General features: G+C 45.9%; 2 protein-coding genes across 10 annotated transcripts; both read left to right on the plus strand.

Moving 5' to 3' along the window:
* Positions 1-123: 123 nt before the first annotated feature.
* LOC115054379 (arf-GAP with Rho-GAP domain, ANK repeat and PH domain-containing protein 1) lies at positions 124-10,267 on the plus strand. 6 transcript variants are annotated; one of them, XM_029519586.1, is made up of 26 exons: positions 124-193; positions 752-832; positions 917-966; positions 1,371-1,841; positions 1,995-2,093; positions 2,180-2,342; positions 2,409-2,510; positions 2,693-2,797; positions 2,916-2,976; positions 3,054-3,174; positions 3,266-3,530; positions 3,600-3,799; positions 4,093-4,178; positions 4,262-4,444; positions 7,056-7,124; positions 7,235-7,334; positions 7,417-7,473; positions 7,621-7,747; positions 7,841-7,940; positions 8,058-8,271; positions 8,358-8,403; positions 8,473-8,687; positions 8,872-9,075; positions 9,254-9,359; positions 9,450-9,591; positions 9,666-10,267. In XM_029519586.1, the coding sequence occupies exons 2-26, from the start codon at positions 753-755 to the stop codon at positions 9,708-9,710; spliced, it is 3,411 nt and encodes a 1,136-aa protein (XP_029375446.1). In that variant the 5' UTR covers positions 124-193; position 752; the 3' UTR covers positions 9,711-10,267. The 6 variants fall into 6 exon arrangements, with proteins under 6 accessions (XP_029375446.1, XP_029375445.1, XP_029375449.1 ...); XM_029519585.1 differs by having other exon boundaries at positions 141-209; XM_029519589.1 differs by having other exon boundaries at positions 146-209; positions 9,679-10,267.
* A 2,343-nt stretch (positions 10,268-12,610) lies between these two features.
* Positions 12,611-24,527, plus strand: LOC115054026 (A disintegrin and metalloproteinase with thrombospondin motifs 2-like). Of its 4 annotated transcripts, none has more exons than XM_029518993.1 (25): positions 12,611-12,734; positions 13,659-14,155; positions 16,139-16,331; positions 16,599-16,696; positions 16,779-16,862; positions 17,117-17,200; positions 17,284-17,434; positions 17,519-17,624; positions 17,743-17,886; positions 18,015-18,147; positions 18,357-18,470; positions 18,606-18,751; positions 18,831-18,920; positions 18,995-19,077; positions 19,223-19,356; positions 19,691-19,814; positions 20,067-20,159; positions 20,244-20,407; positions 21,545-21,704; positions 21,787-21,919; positions 22,180-22,387; positions 22,704-22,833; positions 22,960-23,037; positions 23,242-23,407; positions 23,491-24,527. In XM_029518993.1, the coding sequence occupies exons 1-25, from the start codon at positions 12,650-12,652 to the stop codon at positions 24,233-24,235; spliced, it is 4,143 nt and encodes a 1,380-aa protein (XP_029374853.1). In that variant the 5' UTR covers positions 12,611-12,649; the 3' UTR covers positions 24,236-24,527. The 4 variants fall into 4 exon arrangements, with proteins under 4 accessions (XP_029374853.1, XP_029374854.1, XP_029374855.1 ...); XM_029518994.1 differs by having other exon boundaries at positions 22,963-23,037; XM_029518995.1 differs by having other exon boundaries at positions 20,079-20,159.
* The last annotated feature ends 103 nt before the right edge of the window (positions 24,528-24,630 follow it).

Here is a 24,630-nt window from a genome sequence, read left to right on the forward strand (position 1 = left end):
CACACACACACACACACACACACACACACACACACACACACACACACACAGAGACAGACAGAGAGACAGACAGACAGACAGACACATACAGTGTTGATTCTACAGTGTCATGTTTATGAGCAGACATAAATCGGAAGCAGGAAGTTCAACATGTGACTCAGAAGCAGAGAAGTTTCAACAGAGAAGACGACAGGTGAGACCACAGACAGGTAAACAGGTTTACTTTATAGTCTTACAGTGTAAAAGGCCTTTCACATTGAGGTTCAGACTGATCCCGATCATACCACAAGAAGTATTCAATAGTGATTACTTCCATCTTTAGTCCATTTAGCATTTTGTGTTTTCAGGAGCCCTCCACACTGGGACTTGTGTCAGGTCCACCTGTGCAGGTGTCAGCCTTGGGGCCTTTCTGTCCTGGGTGGTGGGGGGCCCGGCACTGTGCCGTAGAATTGGTTCTCTGCTGTTCTGGTGTGGGTTAGTGTGGCAGCGCTGTCTCATTGTGTTGTATTGACTTGTGTGTTAGTGTGAATGTGTGGGCAGTTTTTTTCTCTTTATAATTTTACTTGTGAAGCACTTTGCTTTGCTTACTTGCATGAAAAGTGCTGCATCAATAAAGTTTGGTTTGAAGGGCCATCCAGTGTCTTGTGACCTGATTGGTCAGATTATTGGTGATACATTAGTGATTAGTTATTAGTATCACATCAATTAGCTTCCACCAAGACCCTGAAAACTGATTCATGTCTCTTCACAGGATGACTCCGCCTCCTCCTGTCCCAAAACCTCGAGCTCGATACATCAGGGACAGTCTGAGCTCCACTCCCTCTCTGGACAGGTGTGTTCACACACACACACACACCCACACAATCCCACACAGACACTCTCAAAGCTTGATGGGGACACTGTTTTTGTGTTTCAGAAATGAAAATATTCAAGTGGATTCTTCTAATGACATTCACCTGAGCACAGGTATACACACACACACACACAGACACACAGGTAAGGGGTCACCATTCTTTGGCTGACCTTTACCTGCTGCCTGAGTGACTCAAAATGGCGATTATTTTGACAGCTGTCTGACCGGTTTGTTCCAACATGTTTATTGCTGATGGTTTAAAACCAGTTTGACTGATGACATCAGCGGACGTCACCAGAGTCTCTCACTCACAATATCTTCATGCCGCTTTTACTCTGGAGATTGTCTGTCAGTGACTGTTCTCAGGCTTTTATTGTGAATGTTTCTCCAGTAAGCATACAGTTATTATGAAAGCTGTGTTGGTTGAGGGCATTTTGAGCCCTGGTTTAGTGTTAAGGACACTAAAGGAATTGTTATGTGATGTCTGCTGATGATGTCACTGTATCCTACTCTTCAGATGAAGGTTTTCCTCCTCTTCCTCCTCCCTCTGGGCCAGGTGGGGGCGTTGGCTTCCCAACTCTGTCTGGTGTCACTGACCTCATTGCTAACAACATCCCATCACTTGCTGGAGTTGTTACCACCATCAGAGGCGCAACCCCCCAGGTTTCCACCACCCCCTCTGCCCCCTCCTCCATAGACAAAATGGCTAACATCGTAACCCACATACCTAGCTTGGTGGATGCTGCTAGCAGTGTGGCTAGCCCTGTGGCTTCTACGTCTGCTACAAGTCCCCTCTCATCCACCACACATGCAGCCGCAAGCACTGTTAGCTTAGATAGCATCCTTAGCTCTCTCGCTAACATACCCAGTTTAGCAGAGATGGCTAACACTGCTACAAGCTCATCCCCATCAGTCCTGCCCCCTCCTTCCAGTAAACCCCACCCACAGTCACTTCCACAAATTGATCTTGCAGGAAACCCTCATACAGGTAAGTCCATCCGTCCATCACTATGAACTGAGCCACGATACCACTTATGTTTAGCTTTGTTTCTAAAAACCAACACAAAGTAGATGTCCCTGTGACCTCCATTACCATTGAAACAGACACACTGACTCCTGATTTTCTGTCTAACACGTCCAGATATTCCGGTGCTGTCACAGCTGGTGATTTCATCTTTGGGCCATAATGCAGGAGCTTCCTTTCCCCCAGGAGGGGAAGCTGCAGACAACAGAGATCCAGGTACAAAAGCAGTCCAAGTCCTGATGGTCTATGTCCAGGTGCCAGTTTCTGCTGGTCTCAGTGTCACTGCTATGTATTCCTTATAGAAGATGACCTGTATGTCACCATGTTGGCTTGTTGGACAGCTGAGGAGCCTGACACTGACTCCTCCAATGAGGAGGAAGAATCAGGGGTTGGCCCCACCCCCTCCAGAGTAAATGAACCAAAGGAGGGAGACCCTGCTTCAAACTTAAGGATAAATCCTAACAGGTATGTGAACAGTCTACAGAAATACAGAAGGTGCTGCGGGTGCTTCTGCTAACTGACCTCATCCAGTCCTGCAGATCGCATCCTCCCCACCCGACCAGCCCCGCCCCCTCCTCGTCCTCCTGCCCAGTCACAAAAGCCTGGAAAACATGTGATAAAGAAGACTCCAAGGTATGATACACACCAATACATAGTCTGTTCTGTTCATATCTGGACTCGTCCAGGCCACACATCCATTTGTTTTACCCAGGATGCATATTGTCCACACTTTGACCATCTAGTGTAGCCTCCAGGACCAGCTGCATGGTCAAAGGTCAGATCAAGGGTCACTGTGGTTTGTTTTCGTTCTGCAGAGCTGCCACAATCAGAGTGTCGAGGAAAAAGGGAAGCAACATAAGTTCCCCCCCACTGAGTGCCGTGGTTCGGTCTGGCTGGTTGGATGTCTGGAAGGGTTTCAGGTAATGCCATCATCTTCGTCATCACCAGAAACCCTGATAATGGATTGCTGTCTGATGGGTTGATGATGGGTGGATGATATCCTGGCAGATAAAAACACAAATCTTTTGTCTCTAACAGACACAGTGTTTTATGGGCAACATTGGACGGACAGTTGATGTCTCTGTGGAAAAAACGAACTGTAAGTGGACGTCTCTCTTGCTGTTTTTCTGTCTACCTGGATGTCTCACTGATTGTCTGTCTGTCTGTTTTCATTAGGACCGGTTCAGTGAAGTCTTATTTCATGTGTCCAGCATCACTAATGTGAGGAAACAAGACAAAGGAAGATTTTCCATTTTCTTCAGAAAGAAACATTATGACTTCATGGCTCATAATGATGGTGAGATTTCAGTTGTCCTCTGCTGTCCCCTGCTGCCCCCTGCTGCCCCTGCTGTCCCCTGATGTGTCCCCTTGTGTCTCTGGTTTCTCAGAGCTTCAGGATGGTTGGGTCACATCTCTGGTGGCTTCCAGGGGCCAGCCAGGCCCCGCCCCCCCAAAACTGCAGGGTCAAATCACCATGAAGGACCCACGGAGCCGTGTCTATGCCGCCATCTGGGGTCAAAACCTCTGGATCTACCCCAGTAAAGACAGCTATCAGTTGGGCGTGGCCTCTTTCTCTGTCCCCCTGAACGTGGCCTCAGTCAAAGTGACAGGAAAACACTCGTTCAGCCTCATCACTCCATTTAAGAGCTTCAGGTACGTATCTGTTTCCTTGAGGTTTCCTGTCTGTATCAGCATGATGTGAGATGAGCCTTCTTCTTTCAGCCTGTCTGTGGACTCGTCCAAGGACCTGTCCCTCTGGTTGGACAGTTTGTCCGTGTCCATCCAGAGTGCTCTGTCCTGTAGCCAAGTGGCAACACGTCTCTTGGAAAACCCTGACAACAAGGTGTGTGGGGACTGTGGCTCAACCAATCCTGAGTGGGCTTCAGTCAACCTGCTGCTTGTCATCTGTCAGGCCTGTGCAGGTACAGGAGCCTTTAATCTGCATTCTATATAAAGCCTATAAGGGGACGAGTCTACTGGTTTGATTAATAAGTTAGATTGCAATGAAGTCTATGGGGAAATTTTCCCTCAGACCAATCAGACTGAAACAGCACTTTATCATTTTATAGCATTTTATTTTATAGTATTTTATCATCGTCACAATGTCCAGTGATACCTGGACACACCACAGGAGGAACTGAGCCTGGGAAAGATAATCATATAGCATCTCTGAAATGCTAACATTGCTAAGGCTGCTAACAGGGTCTGTTCTCAGGTCAACATCGATCTCTGGGCAGTAAACTGTCGAAGGTACGCAGTCTGATGATGGACAGCAAGGTCTGGACTGAACCACTGATACAGGTGAGGGGGGACCATTGATGAAGTTGGGGGAGGGGTCACTCATGCAGGTGAGCACTGATGGAGATATCCCTTCAATCCACCAGCTGTTTGTTTTGTACGGCAACCGGCTGGCCAATCAGGTGTGGGCTGCAACAGTGCCAGCAGCAGAACAGCTGCTTCCTGATGCATCTGATGAAGAGAGGTCAAAGTTCATCCTCGACAAATACAGCAGGGGGCGCTACAGACGAGTCCACGCTCTGACATCCTCTGCCTCTCTGATGGACCAGGTGTGGTTAGATCAGTGGTCCACAATGTTTTCTGTTATACCCCCCTACGAAGCGGTAAAAATACCCCCTCCTCCCACGCATACACTACGAAGTATCGTAGCATAGTATTTTTTACTGGCAGCCAGTGAAGAGCAGCTAACAGGAGAGATGTGATCTCTTTTCCTAGTTCCTGTTAATATTCATGCAGCAGCATTCTGAATCAACTGAAGGCCTTTTAGAGATTTGTTTGGACATCCAGATAGTAATGAGTTACAGTAGTCCAGCCTAGAAGTTACAAATGCATGGACTAGTTTTTCTGCATCATTCTGAAAAAGGATGTTTCTGATTTTCCTAATGTTTCTCAGGTGGAAGAAAGCTGCCCTCCTGACTTGTTTTATGTGAGAGACAAAGGACATGTCCTGGTCAAAAATTGCTCCAAGGTTTCTTACAGTGGAGCTGGAAGCCAAAGTGATGCCATCCAGACTGATTAAATGATTAAATAGCGTTTCTCTGAAGTGCTTAGGGCCAAGTACAATAACTTCAGTTTTGTCAGAGTTAAGGAGTTAAAAATTTTCGGGTCACCCAGACTTTTGTCTTCAAGACACGCCTGCAGTCTGACTATCTGAGTGACTTCATTTGGCTTCATTGATAGCTACAGCTGAGTGTCATCTGCATAACAGTGGAAGTTGATGCTGTGTTTCCTGATAATGTTGCCTAGAGGAAGAAGATAAAGCGTAAAGAGGATTGGTCCAAGTACCGAACCCTGTGGGACTCCATAACTGACTACAGTGCATGAGTAGAAGCTGTCTATCAGATAAACTGATGTCTATCTGATAAGTGGGATTTGAACCACCTTTGTGCAGTTCCTTTAGTTCCAATTTCATGTTCCAGTCTCTGTAGTAAAATATAATGATCTATGGTGTTGAATGCAGCACTGAGATCTAGAAGGAGAAGTATGGAGGCTGATCCATTGTCTGAGGCCATTAGAATGTCATTGGAGACTTTAACCAGCGCTGTTTCTGTGCTATGATGGGCTCTAAATCCTGACTGAAACTCCCCAAGCAAACCATTCCTATGCAGATGGTCGTGTAATTGGTTTACTACTTTTTCAATGACTTTAGAAATGAATGGAAGGTCCAATATGGGTCTATAGTTTGCTAAAACATCTGGATCAAGATTTGGTTTTTTAAGTTGGGGTTTGATGTCTGCAGTCTTAAGAGCCTGAGGTACATAATTCAAAGATAAGGTCGAATTAATCAGATCTAGAAATGGCTCAATTAAATAAAAGATCTCTTTAAAGAGGCTAGTTGGTACTGAGTCTAATAGACAGGTTGATGATCTGGATGATGAGAATATAGAAGCTAGCTCTGAGAGATTCAGAGGTGAGAATGATTCCAGATGTAAAAGAGGTGTTGCAGTAGATTCAGGAGTTGCTGTATTCAGTAGAAGATTATTGTTTAATGTAGGTAAGAGCTGATAAATTCTTCTTGTAATTTTATCTGTAAAAAAAGTTTATAAAATCATCACTGCTTAGAGCTAAGGGGATCACTGGTTCAACTGAGCTATGGCTCTCTGTCAGCCTGGCTACAGTGCTGAAGAGAAACCTGGGGTTGTTCTTGTTTTCTTCTATGAGTGCTGAGTAATATGAACTTCTAGCACTGCGGAGAGCTTTTTTTATATGTTTTTTAGCCACAAATTTAGCCACAGCAGCTTCAGATAAACATCTTCTATAGCTGAGTTTATTCCTCAATGCTGTGGAGCCCATTAAAGTAAACTCAAATGTAATAAGGTAATGGTCAGTCAGAAAAGAATTTGGGGGAAGAATTGTTAGCTTGTCAATTTCAATGCCATACGTTAGAACAAGATCAAGGATATGATTGTAGAAGTGAGTGGGTTCATTCACATGCTGGGAAAAGCCAATTGAGTCTAGTAGGGAAAAAACCCAGAACTAAGGCTGTCGCTTTCTACATCAACATGTATATTGAAATCTCCCAGTATAATGATTTTATCTGTAGAGTATTAACTCTGATATAAACTCAGAAAACTCTGCTACACTAGCATAGGCTGGGCTAGCTAAGGTTTGGAGCCGTGACTCTAACTCGTTAATTTTCACCTCCATTTCTACCATCTTCCTCCATCTATGACAAGAGGTCTATCTACGACAGACAAGTTCTCATCTTAGCCGGTCTTGACTACCCTCCCTTGGAAGAGTTTGTTCTTCTTCCTTCGGGGTAGAGATACAGGTGCCCCAGGATTAAAAGCAACAGATTTAAATTTGCTTTTGTTCCCAGTGCAATAAATGTGCATAACTTGCATCAGTAACTTGTACAGTAGCACTTTATTGCAGCAATTTACTGACTTAACTGCACCAGCACTCTATTCGGGCTTGCACTTTTTTGTTAATCGGGGAAATTTTATTTTACTTGACGAACAGATGTATTTCATTCATTTATTCATTCATTCCACTTGACTCATTTCCGCTTGGGACAGTAAAAAATCGGAATCGGAATCTCAGTCTAATAATTAGACATACTTATGTTACTGTGGTTATTGTGGACACATATGCAGATTTTGTTTTCACTTGCTACTTTTCACCTGTCCAGCTATGTGATGATGACACTATTTGTTCCAGAGGCTGTGTGAGGTTGTCTGTGGTGATGACATTGAGGAAACAATGTCCCTGATCTGCTCAGGCGCCAAGGTCACACAAAGACACACATACACACATGATCACAGCACAATAACACTTTAAATGATGGAGCAGAGTCCTCCTTTACCCACACAGTCTCATTGTGTGTGTTACCTGAACAGGTGTGTCAGTCAGACCTTCAGAGCCCCGCCCCCATCCTCCTGGCTGAGAGGGCAGGTCAGGCCCTGCAGACAGAACTGCTGCGCCTCAACGAGTACACAGGTACACACAGAACCACACACACACACAGACGCACACGTGAGCATACAAGGATAACAAGCATCTCTTTATCTTTTCTTTTCAGAGTTCCCACGTCACCAGCCCCAGTCAGCCATTAGGAGACCAAGCTCCACCCCCTCAGGTAAGATCCCCTGGATTTATAGTAATACCAGATCCTGCTCAGACTAGAAGCTCACATGCCAGGTCGGGTCAGGGGTCAAAGTTCAGGGATCGCAGTCAGCTGCTTTGTTTGGAGCAGATTGCGTCCATATTGTCTCTCTGTGTCCAGGTGAGGAAGAGGAGGAGCTTCATGGTAAACTGGAGGAAGATCGTTTCCTGTTCTCATTAGAAAACGATTCAGCAGCTTGTGACGTCCTCGACTTGAGGGAGATTCTATCGGTGTTCGTTAGGGATGGGTCAGTACCATGACATCCCGACACATCACCCTGAGATGTGGGACATCACGATCACTGAAATGACATCACTTCCTGTTCCTTTTTTGTGTTCAGGCCGGCTCATGAGTTTGAGATGGTGACGCTGAGTGATCAACTGATCTGTGCCGCTGATGACAGGGACGCTCTGCTGACCCACCTGATTTACATCCTGAAGGTAAACCTGACTCACTAAAGGCCAGGTCCAGGTCCAGGCCTACATCGAAGTCTCAGTCCAGCTCCGGCTCAGGTAAAGGTATACCTTAGGGTCAGTATGATTAAAGTTCTTTTCCAGGTCATTCTCCCAGGGGGCGTGTCCTATGCAGAGGTGTGCATGTGTTCTGCAGTCAGTAAAGTGTGTGTGGTAGAAGTGTGTGTAGAAGTGGGTGGAGCCTCGAGTGACTCTGATGCCTGGTTGTTACTCTGGGAGGATGGCGTCAGCGTTCATCCAATCAACAGACACTCACAGATGATTCTGAGGATGGACCTGAGTGTGCTCTCTCACCATGGTAACATCAGTCCAACTGTTGGTTTCTACGGAAACAATTCTCGATCCCAATGATGAGTCACCAGGTGTTTGTTTTTTCTTTGTCAGAGATGGCCCTGTCTGAGAATATCATCACCATGGCAACAGAAAACAGGTAAAATGAGTTAGTGGGAACAAATCAGATGATGTGTCCTTCCCTCTGATTGGCCAAATGCCTCCTCAGGAGCATCTCCTTACGATTTGAGGAGCCACACAGCTGTCAGTCCTGGTTCCGTCACCTGCGGATGGCTCTGACCAATCAGAGCTCAGCTCCACAACGTCCACCTGCAGCCAATCAGAGACCGGCTCGTCAATCTCTGTACCCGTTGATGGACATGGGGTCCAGGGGTTCAGTGCCACCTGGCATCGAACGCTGTATTTCCCACATCACAGCCCACGGTCAGAGCAGCTGATATTCATAGATGAGAACTGTCATCATGGTAACTGGTCTGATTATTGAAGATCGAGGATATTCCTGATTGATCTCTTGCCTCTAAAATGTGAAACAAATTTAACCACAAGCTCTGCCCACCAGACGACCCTGTGGGTTTGCTTCCTAGTTGCTTTTTTTTATGTGTCTCAGGTCTGACGGTGGAGGGTGTATACCGCCGTTGTGGCCTTACTGCTAAAGTGAACCGATTGGTTGATTATTTGATGACATCACCAAACTCCGCCCCACTGGAAACTGATGAGCAGGGTGTGTTGGATGCTAGCTCTGCCCTCAAACAATATGTCCGCCAGCAGCAGAGTTTAATACCGGACATACAGCCCTGGCTGCAGGCGGCAGGTCAGTCTCCTCTGTAGGACAGAGGACATGTTGGACTGTAGGACAGACAGGACTGGTCCTCTATAGGTGGAGAGGGATTCACACTGTCTATGTCTGTCTATCTCTCTCTGTCTATCCATCTGTCTATCCATCTGTCTCTCTGTCTATCTTTCTGTCTGTCTGTCTGTCTGTCTCTCAGTGATTTCAGATGACCGTTTGAGGTTCAAAGCGTACCAAAGGTTGCTATGGCAACTTCCTGATGACAACCGAGCTACCCTGAGTGCTCTGTTTGGACATTTCTACATGTAATACACACACACACACACACACATGTAAAGCTGGTGCTTGTTGTCGTTGATCAGTCAGTACCTCAGGTCTGGTTTCCTCTCCTTCAGAGTCCAGAAGTTCTCTCAGGTGAACAAGATGTCGGCTCAGAATCTGGCTGTGGTTCTGCTCCCGTCTCTTTTTCAGACTTTGAACCAGGATTTGCTCAGACTGACCAGAGAGTTTATCATCCACCACACACTGCTGTTCCTGGTAAATCCCTACAATGTTACACACCTCAGACACACCTGTAATATACCTGTAATGATTGTTTTCTGATCTGACAGACTGAGGTATCAGCGGGGGAAGAGGATCAGGTCACAGTCTTCTGATGAAAATTAAGCTGATGTGATCACAGATTCATCAACACATCAAATTATTTGAAGCAGCAGATGTTAATCAGATGTGTGAGGGTGTCTCTGATCACTTTTAATCTGTATTTGTTCCATTCAATGATTCCCACTTAAATCACTTAACTAAATGTTTAACCCTTAAATCATTAAATCACTTAACGGTAGCAGGGGTGGATGAGCAGTTGGTGCGTTTGCTGCATTGTTGTGGCATCTAGGGAACCCCCCCGTCTCCCTGTTTCCACCATGACTCGTCAAAATAAAATCTTAAAAATGAATAAAGGAGTAAATGATGAGATCATTGCCACTGGAAGGATAAGGCGTTTTATTGGTCAGATATTTGTGGTTTGAATCCCAGTGACAACAAAACTGGTTCCTCCGAATGAGGCAGTGTTTCCTATTTGTTCTGGGTTAGGGTTTCTTTTGATCGGAAGAATGGCATAAAACTGATTAGAAACAGAAAATGAATGTGCGTGGGTCTAAACACAATGTACTCGTCTACATGATTTATTCAATTGATAAAGTTTCTGTTTTTGTAACATGCTGAGTCAGGTGTTTTTCCAGCTGAGCTTTCCTTGGTCATCACACATAGATGTCTTCTGCCTCCTTAGGTGTCTCCTCCTTGACCGATGTCTCCATAGAAATAGGAGGATGACAAGGAACTGAGGAGAGCAATTAACTTTTGTTAGTGTGTGTGTGTGTATTTGTGTACGTGTATGTGTGTGTGTGTGTGTTTGTGTACGTGTACGTACGTGTGTGTGTGTGTGTGTGTGTGTGTGTGTGTGTGTGTGTGTGTGTGTGTGTACGTGTACCATAGGCAGGCTCCTCCTTGTTGCTACGGTGACTGTGCATGAACACATAAACATTTTCCTCCATTGGATCTACCGCCAAACAAAAGTAGCAGTCATCACCAAACCCAACATAAAGCAGGTGTCGGACCTCAGAGTCTCTCCGATTTGTTATTACCTGTAGTCATCGTCCTCTTCCTCAGGATGAAGAGGATGATGAATAGCGGCAGCAGGAAGAGGAGGAACAGAAGCCAGGCGAGATGTGTCTGTGTTTTCTCTGCAGACAAAGACAGTTATCAGTCAGGCCGTGGTTGATGATGTCAGTTGGTGGTTGATGGACTCACCTTCAACCTTCAGCAGGAAACCCTTCTGGGTTTCTTGTTTACCACTTTGGTCAAACACCTGGACTGTGTATTTTCCTGCGTCTTCGGCCTGGACTCGACTGAAACTCAGCGAGCCATCACTCAGCAGCTTGCAGCGTCCATGGTTACAAGTTGTCTTGTTGGACTTCAGAGACAAGAGCAGCTGGGGGTGAGTCCACCTGATGTCCCTGCTGATGTTGCTGTGGGTAAGCTGTGTCCCCAAGGGCATCAGGACACTTTCACCAGGAGAGACTGTAATGACCTCTGCTGAGGCAGCTAGGGTCAAAGTTCACACAGTGACAGATTATTTTACAGCACTCCAGGAGAACATGCTACAGGACCATGAGCTCATCAAGTTCACCTGTACAACCTAAAAACACCTGTTGAAGCTCCTAATGATGCTCTAACCCAGCGGTCCCAAACCTTTTTTGCACCATGGATAGGTTTTCATAGACTGGCCTTTAAGGTGTGGCAGATAAATGCAACAAAATAAAATTATATGACAGGCATAAAAACTGTGCTATTTTCTAAATATAATAATAAACGTGAATCCACTTTGTTAGCAGCGCCCTCATAACAGTAGTAAAATGGAAATAATGTATGTTATTTATTCTTCCTGTGCGGCTGGGTACCAAATGACCCCCGGATCAGTACCAGTCCAGGGCTCGGGTTTAGGGACCGCTGCTATAACCCACCTTCACTCGTCATCATCATCATCATCATCACAAACTGGACAACAACGAGCATGGCTGCCACTGGCAGTCGTCTCTACAGCCACAGGACTCTGCTGACTCCGCCCCCTCAGCTGTCACTCACTGTACGAAGGAAACACACACTTTCAGTGGTGGGTGTGTGTGCGTGTATGTATGTTGTTTTTTAGACTCTTACAGTTTGTGACATAAGCTCAGTTTTAGATTCAGTCTCATTAGAATGTTAAAAAGCAGCAGCAAAGTCATGTGGTCATAAAGTGCGTGTTCCTTGACCCGGGTCCAGGTCTCAGGTGTGAACCCTGGCACAGGTCCAGGTCTTAGATGTGGTCCTACCTGTCCGGGTGAGGTGCACCTTCACCTGCAACAGAGACCTTCTTCCAAGAAAAACCGAAGAAACAGATGGAGACGATATAATGGCAAGGCAGATTCCATCAAATGGACTGAAGTAGGAAGTGAGAAGAGACGCTTAACCAGCCCCCCCAACCCCCCACCGCAGTTTCCATTGGTTCACATGAAACTGAAAAGACTCACAGAGCAGCTTCATCTGTAGACCAGTTCCCCTGTCAGTCCGGAATGCTTTCTGACTCCTTTCTGCAATTTCCCGCCTGGGATAAATAAAGTATATCTATCTATCTATCTATCTAACTAACTATCAAAATCTGCATTAAAGTTTGTGACTACATTTCCAGGTATTTACTGTAATGTATGTTAAACATACATTTATAGATAATGTGGAAACATTCTCTCCTGGAAAAAGGTTGTGTATTTATGCAGTGTGTGTATATGAAGCTCTGCATACTCTATCTGTCAGATTGTAGTGGGGTTGTTGGAACGTCAGTAAGTCCCCTGTAGGAGACAGACAGACAGACGGAGGGAGGGAGGAGACAGACAGGAGGAGGAGACAGACAGACAGAGGGAGGAGACGGACAGGAGGAGGAGACAGACAGACGGACAGAGGGAGGAGACATTGACTCAGAGGAGCAGAGTCTGTTAAAAAGTTCACTCTGTTCAGTCAAACTGACTGTCTCTGTCTCTCTCAGCCTGTCTGTCTCTCAGTCAGGATGCTGGAGTTTCATTACGGATTATTGATTTTTGTGCTTCTGCAGATCAACTGTTTACTCTCAGTTTACATCAGTGACGACAAAGGTGAGACAGTACTGCTAAAATACAGATGCTAAATTTCTGCCGCTAGCGTCTTGCTGCTAACATTAAAGGTACTGTGGTCAGTGTTAATGCTGCAGTGACAGTTCCTTTCCTACATTTAATCCTCTGACTCCTTCTGTGGGAGTTGTCTCATCATCCAGACTGTGACCTCTGACCTCTGCATTAGAGTTCAAGGTGAAACACAGCAGCAGACTGAGCAATCACTAAGTAGCTTTGTGTTCTCTGTTTACCCTCCCATGGTTCACCATCTGTTCTCTGATGGTTCTCAATTGTTCTTAGGTGGATCATTGCTGTCATGATTCTCTATGTCTTTTCTGTTTTTGTAATTGTTCTTTGACTGATCTCCAATGATTCTCCATCCTTTCTGACAGCTCTGTCTTTTGTAAGGCTGTTCTCTAAATACGGATAGCGGACTGGTTCTCTCTGTCTGACTCAGGACACGTTCTTTACACATTTTTCCCATAAATCTCTTTGTTTATGTGTCTCTGGCGTTTGGGGAATGTGAAGGATTCAGATCACATTTCATAAAAATCCCTGTGTGTGTCCAAGAAAGGAACCTTTGACCTCTACGACCTCCAATTTTAAATGATCTCAGATTCTGCTCATTGTTTATGCCATTCTTACACACATCAGTTTTTCATTCAGTACTTGTGAGGACGTGACATGTTAGATTCTCTTGAAACCCAATTCTAACCTGAACAGTGACAACAAGTCTGAACCCCGCCATCATCTGAAGGCCAAAAGGTCCTCACAGCACAGAAAGGACCAAGGTACAACGTAGAAATATCACTGAGGTCATTAGTGATGAATGTGTCTTCAGCTCTGGTCTCCAGCTGGCATCATTCAGGTCTTTGTGATGAAATTGTTGTGTGAAGAGTTAAACACTGAAGTTCTTCTGTCTGTCAGATTCTCTTCGTCAGATTCTGTCAGAGTTCAGTATTGTTCATCCAATCAGAACTGACTCAGACGGGCGTTTCCTGTCAGCGTTGGTCTCCTCCCACCATCTGCACCGCAACAAAAGACACGCCCACCACACAGATGATGCACCCGCAGATGTGGATGATGTCAGAAAACAAAGAAAATCTCAGACTGACACACCTGCATCACATCTGGCCCTGCCTACAGAAAGATCATCATCCAACCAGAAAGATCACATCAACTCAAGGGGGCGGACTCACTGGGCTGAGGAGGGGGAGCTTTACTACAACCTGACAGTGTTTGGTCAGGAGCTCCACCTGCGACTGCGTCCAAACTCTCGTCTTGTTGCTCCCACCGCCACCATGGAGTGGGAGGAGTCAGGACAGTTTCACTCTCAGCCCATAGGAGACACCAGCTGTTTCTACAGAGGGGAGGTTTCCAACATGGAGGACACATCTGTCGCTATCAGCAACTGTGATGGACTGGTAGGTGCCACCCCCTCCAAAGAAAGGTTCCTTTGACATCACCAAGAGTTCATCTGCAAGGAAAATAAATAAGTCATTACTTAAATTAAACTTATCATAATGACACCGATGACGTATTAGTCAGGATCTGACCTGATCCACTGACTGACATATACCCAAGGTGACCAGGAGTCCTGCTTCATCCGGGATTGCACAGCATTTTTCTCCCTTTTTCTGCGTCCCACATATTGAGATGATGTTCTGCGTTTTGATTGGCTCTAGTTTTCAAAAGTCAAATCACTGCCACACAGACGTTTTTCTAAAATCTGGCTTTTGTCCAGTGGCTGTGAAGAAAGCAGGGAAGGCTGTCATCACGAGGCTGTTTGATGCCAATCAAACTGGGCACAGATGGGGCCAAGTGCAGTTTAACTTTTCACTGTCTTTGCTGCCAAGCTATGCCCAACAGGGGAAAACTGCGAGGCACCACGAAATCACAATGCACATTTAGGCGGAATTAATATGATGGACAGTGACCAAAATGAATCAGTTGGACAACAAAGACTGGGAAACAACTTATAATTGGGTGAAGTTGGTGTAAGGCAATGCTGTGAGTTTCTCTGAGTTATTTCTCAGTTTCACACGGAGGGGAACAGCGGAACCAGCACAACCAACCAACAGAGATGTCAGGACTTAAGCAGCAGAATAGAACTGTTTATTTATTAAGGTAGATAGACATTATATCAACATTTTAGACTACCTCGTGTCCCACACTGTCCCACATTTGGTTTGTTGGGATCTGGTCACAGTCTTAAAACTTAATTTTCTCTACTGACCATCAGGGGCGACTCCATTGGTCTTAAAGTGGTCAGATAATATTGAAGTCTATGGGAAAATGTCCCTCCTCCTCCCTTATGTTGAAGTCTATGGGAAAATGTCCCTCCTCCTCCTCAGTAAACGTTTTCCTGATGAGTTCGTGGTCTCAGTCTGAAATACAACATGATGTTAATTTTTTAGATGATACTCCATTTAGAGGGAAACAGACCAGGAAGGAGGGGATGGGTTGGGGGCACCCAATCAGGACAGAGCACAGAGCAGGTCAGATCCACCCCTCATTCTTCTGTAGCTCCACCTTCTCTTCCAAAAACTTTTTTACTGACTTTATTGACTGAAAAAATATGTCTGACAAACAAAGCAGCCAATCAGGTCATTGACAGCGGACAGGTTTAACTGGTCAATACAGCCAAACTACGGACCAGAAAATGACCTTCACACATCATCATTATACCCCTCTGTGAGGAAGCTGGTGATGCTGATGATGTTTGAAAAGCTGTTGTGTCTTAAGAGCAAAGACACAGATGGAGTGTGACAGGAAACAGCTGCAGAGCTGCAGCTTCTCCGTGTTTACATTTATATGAATATTAACATCTGCATGACGAACAAAGGTCAGAGTCACATTACTGCTTAGTTTAAAAAAAAAAACCTTTAACTTATCAAAATAAAGGACAACTTAAGCGTTTACTCTTTACTATGAGCTCACAGCCTCTTTTCTTAAAGTGGGGGAGGGGGAGGGATGATTGAATCCAGATGTGCAGGACAGATCAGGACGAGGAGGAGGAGGAATATTTTCCTGCTGATCAGGAACATTAACTTTGGTCGCTGCAGCTTCAAGTTTCCCCCAAATGGATTTTAGGGTTTATCTTGTTTTTTCCTAAGGGAACTCTTAAAGTCTGTTTACCACTGTGAGAAAATTCATGTTCTGTCTCGGACAAGTGACGAAACAACACACCTAAGAACAGATCACATGACCGACACCTTCACTGAGCATGTGTGAGCCGGTGTAAACAGGGAGCAGTTTCAGGAACAGTAGAAAAAAACTTTAATTAATTCTTCCTGAAGTCTCCGTTCTTGATGCTGCTCTCTCTCTCTCTCTGTCTGTCTGTCTCTCTGTCTCTCTCTATCTATCTGTCTCTGTCTGTCTGTCTGTCTGTCTGTCTGTCCTCTCAGGCAGGGATGATCCAAACAGGCGAGGGTGAGTTTTTCATTGAGCCGTGGGATCAACGGGCAGATGATGACCATGAAGATGAAGAGGAGGGAGGACGTAGACGGCACATTGTTTATCGTTCCTCAGCAATCAAGAAGAAGACAGCTGTCAGTCAAACAGAATCTGCCAATCAAACTGTTGATGACTTCTTCCGAGGTGAGCGGACAGGGCGGTGCAGTAGTCTGGGCATGCTCAGAGTAGGTGAAGGCCATGTTTCATATCATGTGGCAAGAAACACCTGGTCTGGGTGAGGAAGACACATCTGTCACAGGTTAAAGGAAACATGGATGCAGCGTTCAAAACCAGTTCATACCAGCTCAGAGGTTCTATGTAAATCCAGCAGTCAGATGAAAGGTGTAAATAAGGTGGAATCAGATGTTAACAAGGTAACATCAGGTGTAACAAATGGCTTCTTGTGTCCAGGTTCTCTTTTAGGTTCCCTAAACTGGAGCCAGGATCTGTCATCAAAGTCACCTCGACGCCGGCGTTACATTGAGGAGGCAGAGCTATTTAACATCGAGGTTAGTCAGATGTTGAATATCCGTGACTGTTATCTCTAATCAATAACTGTTGACCTGACACCCTTCAACCTTTGACCCCCAGGTTCTGTTAGCAGTGGATTACTCAGTTCTTCTGTTCCATGGAAGAGAAAACATCCAGAAATATCTCCTGACCCTCATGAATATAGTAAGTAAAACATGGTTCTTCTGAGGGTCCAGACAGGTTCTGAGTACCCTCTGATAGTCTGCTCTGAGCTCCATGGTTCTCGAACAATTATATCATTTTCTGAGAGACTTGATTGGTCAGCGGACGGGGCTTTATACTTAGTGGTGTCAGTCTCCAACATAACCTGCTCCAGAGCAGGCACTTTAGTTGCTCCAATGATTCAGTGTTCTGGCCTCACATGTGGGCTGAGTGTTGATCAGCTGTCTCTCTTCCAGGTGAACGAAATCTACCAGGATCATTCTCTGGGAGCCAACATCAATGTGGTCGTGGTCAGAATCATCATGCTATCACCAACAAAGGTAGGAAATTGCAGACCCAGAAGGTCGGAGGCTGTGAAAGGACTGTGTTCAGACCAGTAGAACCCAAAGTGTCCCTGGTTCAGTCCCAGGAGCTGATCTCTGTGGGGAACCCTCAGAGAAGTCTTGAGAACGTCTGTGGATGGTCCTACCTGCAGCAGAGGGAGCAGAGAGACGTTGAACACGACCACACCCTCTACCTGACCCGGCAGGAGTTCGGCCCCTCTGGGATGCAGGGTACCACCGCTTCCTGCTGACACTGCTGTCTGCCCCTCTGACCTCTAATGACCTCTGACCTCTGACCTCTGCTCTGTCTCCCAGGATACGCCCCTGTCACAGGAATGTGTCACTTACATCGAAGCTGCGTTCTGGTCCTGGAGGATGGCTTCTCCTCTGCCTTTGTAGCTGCACATGAAACAGGACACGTGTGAGACACACACTCATAACACAGTCTCACACAGACACACAGACATAACCACAGAAACAGTTTTTCATTCCCCCCCTCCGACCTCACAATCCCCCCCCAACCTCCCTATCCCCCCCAGGCTAGGTATGGAGCATGATGGGGAATCGAACGCCTGTACTGACGATGTGCCACTGGGCAGCATCATGTCTCCACGTGTTCAGGCAACTTTCCACAGATACCACTGGTCCAGGTGTAGCTGGAGGGAACTGCAGCAATACATGCAGTGAGTACTACACTGTACTATACTGTACTACGCTGGTCTGTACTGCACTGCACTGTACTTTACTACTGTATACTATATTCTACTACTCTCTACTACTCTAACTGTCTGTCTCTCTGTCTGTCTATCAGCACCTATGACTGTCTCCGTGACGACCCGTTTAACCCTGATTGGCCAGCTCAGCCTGCATTGCCCGGGTTTCAGTACTCAATGGACCAACAGTGTCGGTTTGACTTTGGCCCCGGATACAGCCTCTGCACCGCAGTATGTCAGTCTGTCATGTTTATTGGAGGTGACCTTTGACCTCCGCCCTTCCCTCTATCTTAGTTACAGTTTAGGTGAATTTATCACTCAAAGCTGCTAATAGACCCCTCCCCAAATGGTACCTCAGGAGCCCCGCTCACCGATGATGATGATCGCTTAGGCTCGGTGTGGGGGATTTGGTGACCCTTCCCTCTTCTTTGTGTGTGCAGTACACAACCCTTGAGCCCTGTAAACAGCTGTGGTGCAGCGATTACAACAACCCATTCTTCTGTAAGACGAAGAAAGGTCCGCCGCTTGATGGGACCAAGTGTGGCCCGGGGAAGGTAAGGGCACATCCACAGTTGGGATGTTGAATTTATCTTCCTCTTGGTTTAGATCTTTGTGCTAAGCTAAGCTAACCACCATGCTTGGCCTCAGTGATGTGACACACATCACCATAGTAACTGTCTCTGTTGAAGCACTGCTTCAAAGGTTTCTGCATGAAGGTGACCCCCGACCTACTCAGACAAGATGGTGGTTGGGGAACCTGGAGTTCATACGGCAGCTGCTCCAGGACTTGCGGGGGTGGGGTTAGGTTTCGGAGCAGACGCTGCGACAACCCAGCGTGAGTGAGTCATCAATCAATCTGTGACATCACCGATAACAAGCCCCAATAAGAGACCTTAACCCTTTGCTGTTCCTAGTCCAGCCAACGGGGGAAGAACCTGCTTTGGGAACAGCTACGAGTTCCAGCTGTGTGACAGAGAGGAGTGTCCCCCCCTGACGGACTTCAGGTAGACAAATTTATTAAGCTCTGCTGCGTTCTCCTGTGTTTTTCATGGCCTCACCTCTGTTCTCTGTCTTTTAGGGAGGATCAGTGTAAAGTCTGGAATCCCATTTTTGAACATGAAGGAAGGAAACACCACTGGCTGCCACATCAACACCCTGACCGTAAACTCACACACACACACACACACACACAGCGGAGATTTTATTGATTCAACATGTCAAATGTTAAATTCATCACAACCTTTTTTGGAGGGAAACTTTTCTTCCCTTTAACTCTTTGAAGTTTGTTGATGTTCCACCTGTGCAGCTGATGAGCGCTGTCGTCTGTACTGCCAGTCGAAGGAGACATCGGCGGTTGTTTCCTTGAACAGAATGGTGCATGATGGGACACCATGTTCCTACGGCGATGACTACAGTGTTTGCGTCCGAGGAGAGTGTGAGGTCTTTATTGTGTTTGATTCTCCAGCTGTTCTCTTGTTCTGTGGACTGAGTCCAGATCAGTGCTAAGCTAATTCACCAAATGTAAAACTTGCCATGCTAAAAGCTAATTAGCTTAGCATCCTGTAAGTTCATTGGTTTGAAATGAGGGGCTTGGTTGAGTGCTCTGACATTAATGTTCTGTAGCACTAGGCAATTTCCTATTCTTGTTCTGAATCTGAATTACTGATTAAATGGTTTTAACTTTGTCTCATTAATCATAAAATGAGAGATGGTCAAAACTTATTCCCTTATTCCCTGTCATATGCCCTTGTCTCTCTCTTTCTCTCTCCTGCAGTATGTTGGTTGTGATGGACAGATCGCCTCAGACCAGCAGGAAGATCGATGTGGAGTCTGTGGAGGAGACAACTCCAGTTGCAAGATCATCAAAGGAAACTTCACCCGCAGCACCAAGAAACAAGGTCAGAGTAAGACCAGGTTCCAGTACAAAGTCCCAAAGCAAGTCCAAGCAAACTTGGTTCCAGAACAAGGTCTGACGAGAACATGGTTAAAGAAGGACCACTGAGATCCTCATCATTCCTGTCCCTGTAGTAACTTGTTGCCATAGAAACAGAGACCCATGGCTCTGTGAACTGTGCTTATGTTGATCCAGCTGGTTTCACATTCAGAACAGTTTGTCTGATTCAGAACAGCTGCTGATTCTTGACTGACAGTTGTTGATCCAGGTTACCTGAAGATCCTGGAGATCCCGAAAGGAGCCCGACACCTGCTGATCCAGGAGCTTAAGGGGACTCCTCACACCCTGGGTAAGAGGCGATAGGTGTTCCTGGTCCAGGCCAACGCCAAAATCTTCTCTACTTCTTAATTTCTTTTCTTCTGTTTTGATGCAGCGGTGAAGAATGTAGAAACAGGTCACCTCTTCCTCAACGATGAAGACGAGCTCCCAGAATCCCGCGTGCTGATTGAGAAGGGTGTGGCATGGGAGTACAGCAACACTGAAGAGCAGGAGTCCGTCCAGACCACAGGACCGCTGAAATATGGGGTCTTGCTCATGGTTAGTCCATCACTGATGAAGACCAGGGGTCTGAATGGTGGAGCACAAAATTCTGATCCCTTTGATCCTCCACTACAAGTAAAAGTTGATGAGTCAAAATTTTATGAGTTAAAATGTTCGAGTTCTGGTTTTAACACAAATCCACTAGAATGAAAATAAAGGAAAGACTTGAGAACTAAAAGCACTCTATAAATTTTGCCTATTATTATTATCACTATTATTATAAATGACATTGTTCAGTTGTGAATACGACACAGTCCATCCCAGATGCCAGTGTTTTTATTACAGATAAATTTAGCTGGGTGGATGAAATAAGTGGAATCTTTTCAGGTTCAGACAAACCTTGGTGCTTCCTAACAATTGTGTAGTGTGGATTTCTTTTTTTTTCTTTTTTTTTTTTCAATTTTTTACAACTCCCTCACCCAGCTGATGGCTGCCATTCTACTACTTACACCAGCTTACTAACCTTAACTCACTTAGCTGGTTAATTATCATAGTTTTCATTTGCTAGTTTAATGGCTAACAGAATAAAAACCTATTGTAACCAGCAGACGTTGAGTAATAAAAGCCAACATATTTGCTGAGGTCTCAAGTGGCCCGGTTTTCCTGTTAAATTGTGTTTCTCCTTTGATCCTGCAGAGAAAGGTGACAGCTTGTTAGCTCAGCTTCTCAGTCATTATCTAAAGCTCCAGGAAAACACAATTTAATGGCAAAAACAGAATCTGGTCCACCTGCTGTCTGTCGCTGCCATTGTTTCTTGCAGTTCAACCTCTTCTTTTATTAGTGTGTCACTTTTATTTATGCTGGATTATACATTTCCTCTTTCATGTCAAACTCAATTGGGACACTGATGAGTTTTCCTTCTGTGAGGAATACAACATGTGGCCAAGTGAGTTTGATGAAGGAAAAATCAGCAGCTGACTTTAAGGATTATCATGAAAGTAACAAGTGCTAAAAGCTAGAAAAAAATGTAGTAGAGACAAAAGTCAAATATTTGTCTTTAAAATGAAGTTAAGTGGAAGTTCTGAGTTTCTCACAAAACAAATACTCCAGTAAAATACAGACACTGAAAAAAAGTAAATGTAATGTGTTACTGTGTACCACTGGGTCTGAAATAATTGTTGTTCTGTACGCCAGGTCCGTTCCCATGGCGACTCCAAAGTGACGGTTTCCTACAAGTACGTCATCCAGGACCAGCTCCACTCCTCGTTGGAGTCCAACCTGGTGCAGGAGGATGCCATTTTCTATGAATGGGCACTAAAGAAGTGGTCGCACTGCTCCAAACCCTGTGGTGGAGGTACATGACTATGCTGCTGGTTGGGTGCCTTGGTTACATTGGTAACACAAGCATGTTGTTAACCACAGTCTCTGGTTGCCAGGGAAACAGTATACACGGTTTGGCTGCAGGAGAAAGGCTGACGGAAAAATGGTTCACAGGATGTTCTGCTCCAACATCAACAAACCAAGAGCCATCAGCCGTACCTGCAACACTGACACCTGCAGCTCTCCACGGTAACTGGGTCACTGTCACCAAGGCAACATCTTCTATTATTTGTCCACCTGATTCAAATCATTGAGGGAAAGCGGCACAAACCACGGCCTGCAACACAACTAACACCTGTTTAACATACTTTGCATGTTATAAAAACTTAGCAGGACTTAATGAACCCTGAAGACGAGAAACTAATTATGAAGTAAAGAAAAATGCTGCAGCACCTTTAGTCCAGAAAACATGGCTCATTCAAGAAATCTTGATGTCTGTATGCCCTCAGTTGGGTGACGGGGACCTGGGAGGACTGCAGTGCCTCCTGTGGTCAGACTGGCTGGCAGCGTCGCTGGGTGAGCTGCCAGCAGGAGTCCAGCAGGGGGCAGCAGCACTCAGTGCACAGCAAATTCTGTCAGACCGACCGACCGGATGGTAAACGCACCTGTAATCGCTTCCCCTGTCCTGCTGTGTGGCGGGCTGGGCCCTGGACACCGGTATGTCCTCAAACTGAGGTGGCACTTTTGAGGTTTCTCTGTCAAGCAAGAGTTTGGACTCTCTGTCAGGGATTTCATGCCTAGGCTCTGCATCTAATCTCTTTGTTCAACCTTAAACTGTTTCATTTGAACTACCTCACTCCCATCTCTGAACTTCCTCACTTTAAATGTTTCTGGGCCAACTTGACGTCCCTTCTTCCAGGACAATCTTGTCTCTGTTCTTTTGGACTTCCTATTTGGAATACCACATAACTTGGACAATTGGGGAAACAAAAGTCCGGATCAGTAACTGATCTCACAATCTTTCTGTTTTTAGTGTTCAGTATCTTGTGGAAACGGGACTCAGGAACGTCAGGTTGCATGTTCGAATCCTGAGGGTTCAACTGGAAACTGTAGTCATCCTCAACCAATCACAACCCGTTCCTGCCAGGCCCTGTCCTGCAGCGGTAGGCGTTGCCAGTCACAGCCCATACATCTGTTCATGGAGGAGAAGAGAGAGGGATGCTGGGTTGTATTCTGTGTTTTCTGTCTGTAGTTTTCTGTGTTTTTCTGATGGTGTGTTTGTTCCCCAGCAGGTGATCAGAAGAACACAATTGTCCAGTGGCTGTCCAGGTCCAACTCAGACTTCCCAGCTCTGAAGATCTCTTCCAGTAAACCACCTCCTGGTTCCCCCTCTTCATCTTCCTGCTGCCTCTTCTTCCTCCTCCCCTTCTTCTTCCTCTTCCCTTCAGAGATGATAGTGAATGTCCTCAGATTCTTGAACCACTGGTTTTCAGATTGGCTGGACATCCTGGGATGACAACTCCTCAATTCTGCCTCACCTGGTTCTGATGGCTGCTCCTGTCTGTCCTCAGGGCAGCGTTGCCGTGGTGATCGGTCTGTGTTTTGTCGGATGGAGGTGCTAAGTCGTTACTGCTCCATCACTGGATACCGGCAGATGTGTTGTAAATCCTGCAGTGAGGGAAAATTCAGCCACTCTGAAAACTCCAGCAGTACAAGTCTGCCCAACACCGACAGCAGGTAACTGAAAGGACAAGAAGACGAGAGGTCTGAAACAAAAAGATCCACAAAGGAACTAATCGCTTCTTTAAATTGTCTCCTAGCTCAGGGATTATAACTACGGAGACAATGACCACAGCCTCCACCTCTCCTGGGCCTAACAGCACAGACGTCACAACACTGAGTGTAACTCCACCCCCCACCAGTAGGAGCAGTACTGACTTCATCTATGTGGACTATGATGATTATGATGAGTATTCGTCCTACGAGGAACCTTCAGTTCCCACTGACACAATAGTTACCATTACCAGTACTGCTCTTCCTCTTCCTCTTCCTCTTCCTCCAACCACCACAAGACATCCTAGGAAGACTGTTCCACCACATTTATTCAAGAAGGAAACGACAACTCCCACAGTGTCCACAGGGAACTCTCTTATGGTAACCAGTGATGATCCAACACTGTTGCCATTCTTCCCCGTCACACTATCTGATACAGATGACATCATCAATGCAACATCATTACCAAACAATTCTTCATGGGAGAAGAGTCTTCAAGCTAAAGTCAATCTCTCTGAACTTGAAGCAATGGCGACTTCTGTGTCATCCTTCTTCCCACTCTCGAAAAAGGAGAACAACTCAGTGGATGAGGTCCCATACCAGATTGTAGGCCTGGATGGGGACAGCAGAGGACAGCAGAACTACTTTGTGCCAAGGATGCCGCCATTTCGAGAGCGAACACAAAACAAACGTATCCAGGAGCTTCTGAACGAGAAACGACAGCAGGACCTTCTGAAGAGGACCATCAGGAACAGACAAGTCCGGACTGACACTGGACCACATGGACCCTGAGGTCTTCCTGGACTACCTGGACCCAGGGGTTTACCGGTGCTGTTTAGTCTATCATTGTCGCATGTGCAGCTTTCTCCCTTTCTGCTAACGCTAACAGAAACAGACTGTGGAGCTGAGGCCACAACGAAATGGTGACTCGTATTTTCCTGAAGGTCACAATTCGAGACCCCGACAGCTCCCGGTCCAGTGTGGTGCGAGACCATCATGGCTTCACCTTCCCAGTCTCTTTGGGTTCCACTGGTTTTCATGTTTGTACCAAATAATCCTGTTTTTAATAAAGAGTCATCCAGCAGCTGATGTCATTATGACTCAACAACATCTGGTCACAATATGGGTTCGAGAGAGAGTCTCTGGTCCTCACAGTCCTCAACATCAAGGTCCACGAGGATCCTGGT

The sequence above is a fragment of the Echeneis naucrates genome, chromosome 14 (genome assembly GCF_900963305.1).
Source record: "Echeneis naucrates chromosome 14, fEcheNa1.1, whole genome shotgun sequence".
In the NCBI taxonomy this organism is placed as follows: Eukaryota; Metazoa; Chordata; class Actinopteri; order Carangiformes; family Echeneidae; genus Echeneis; species Echeneis naucrates.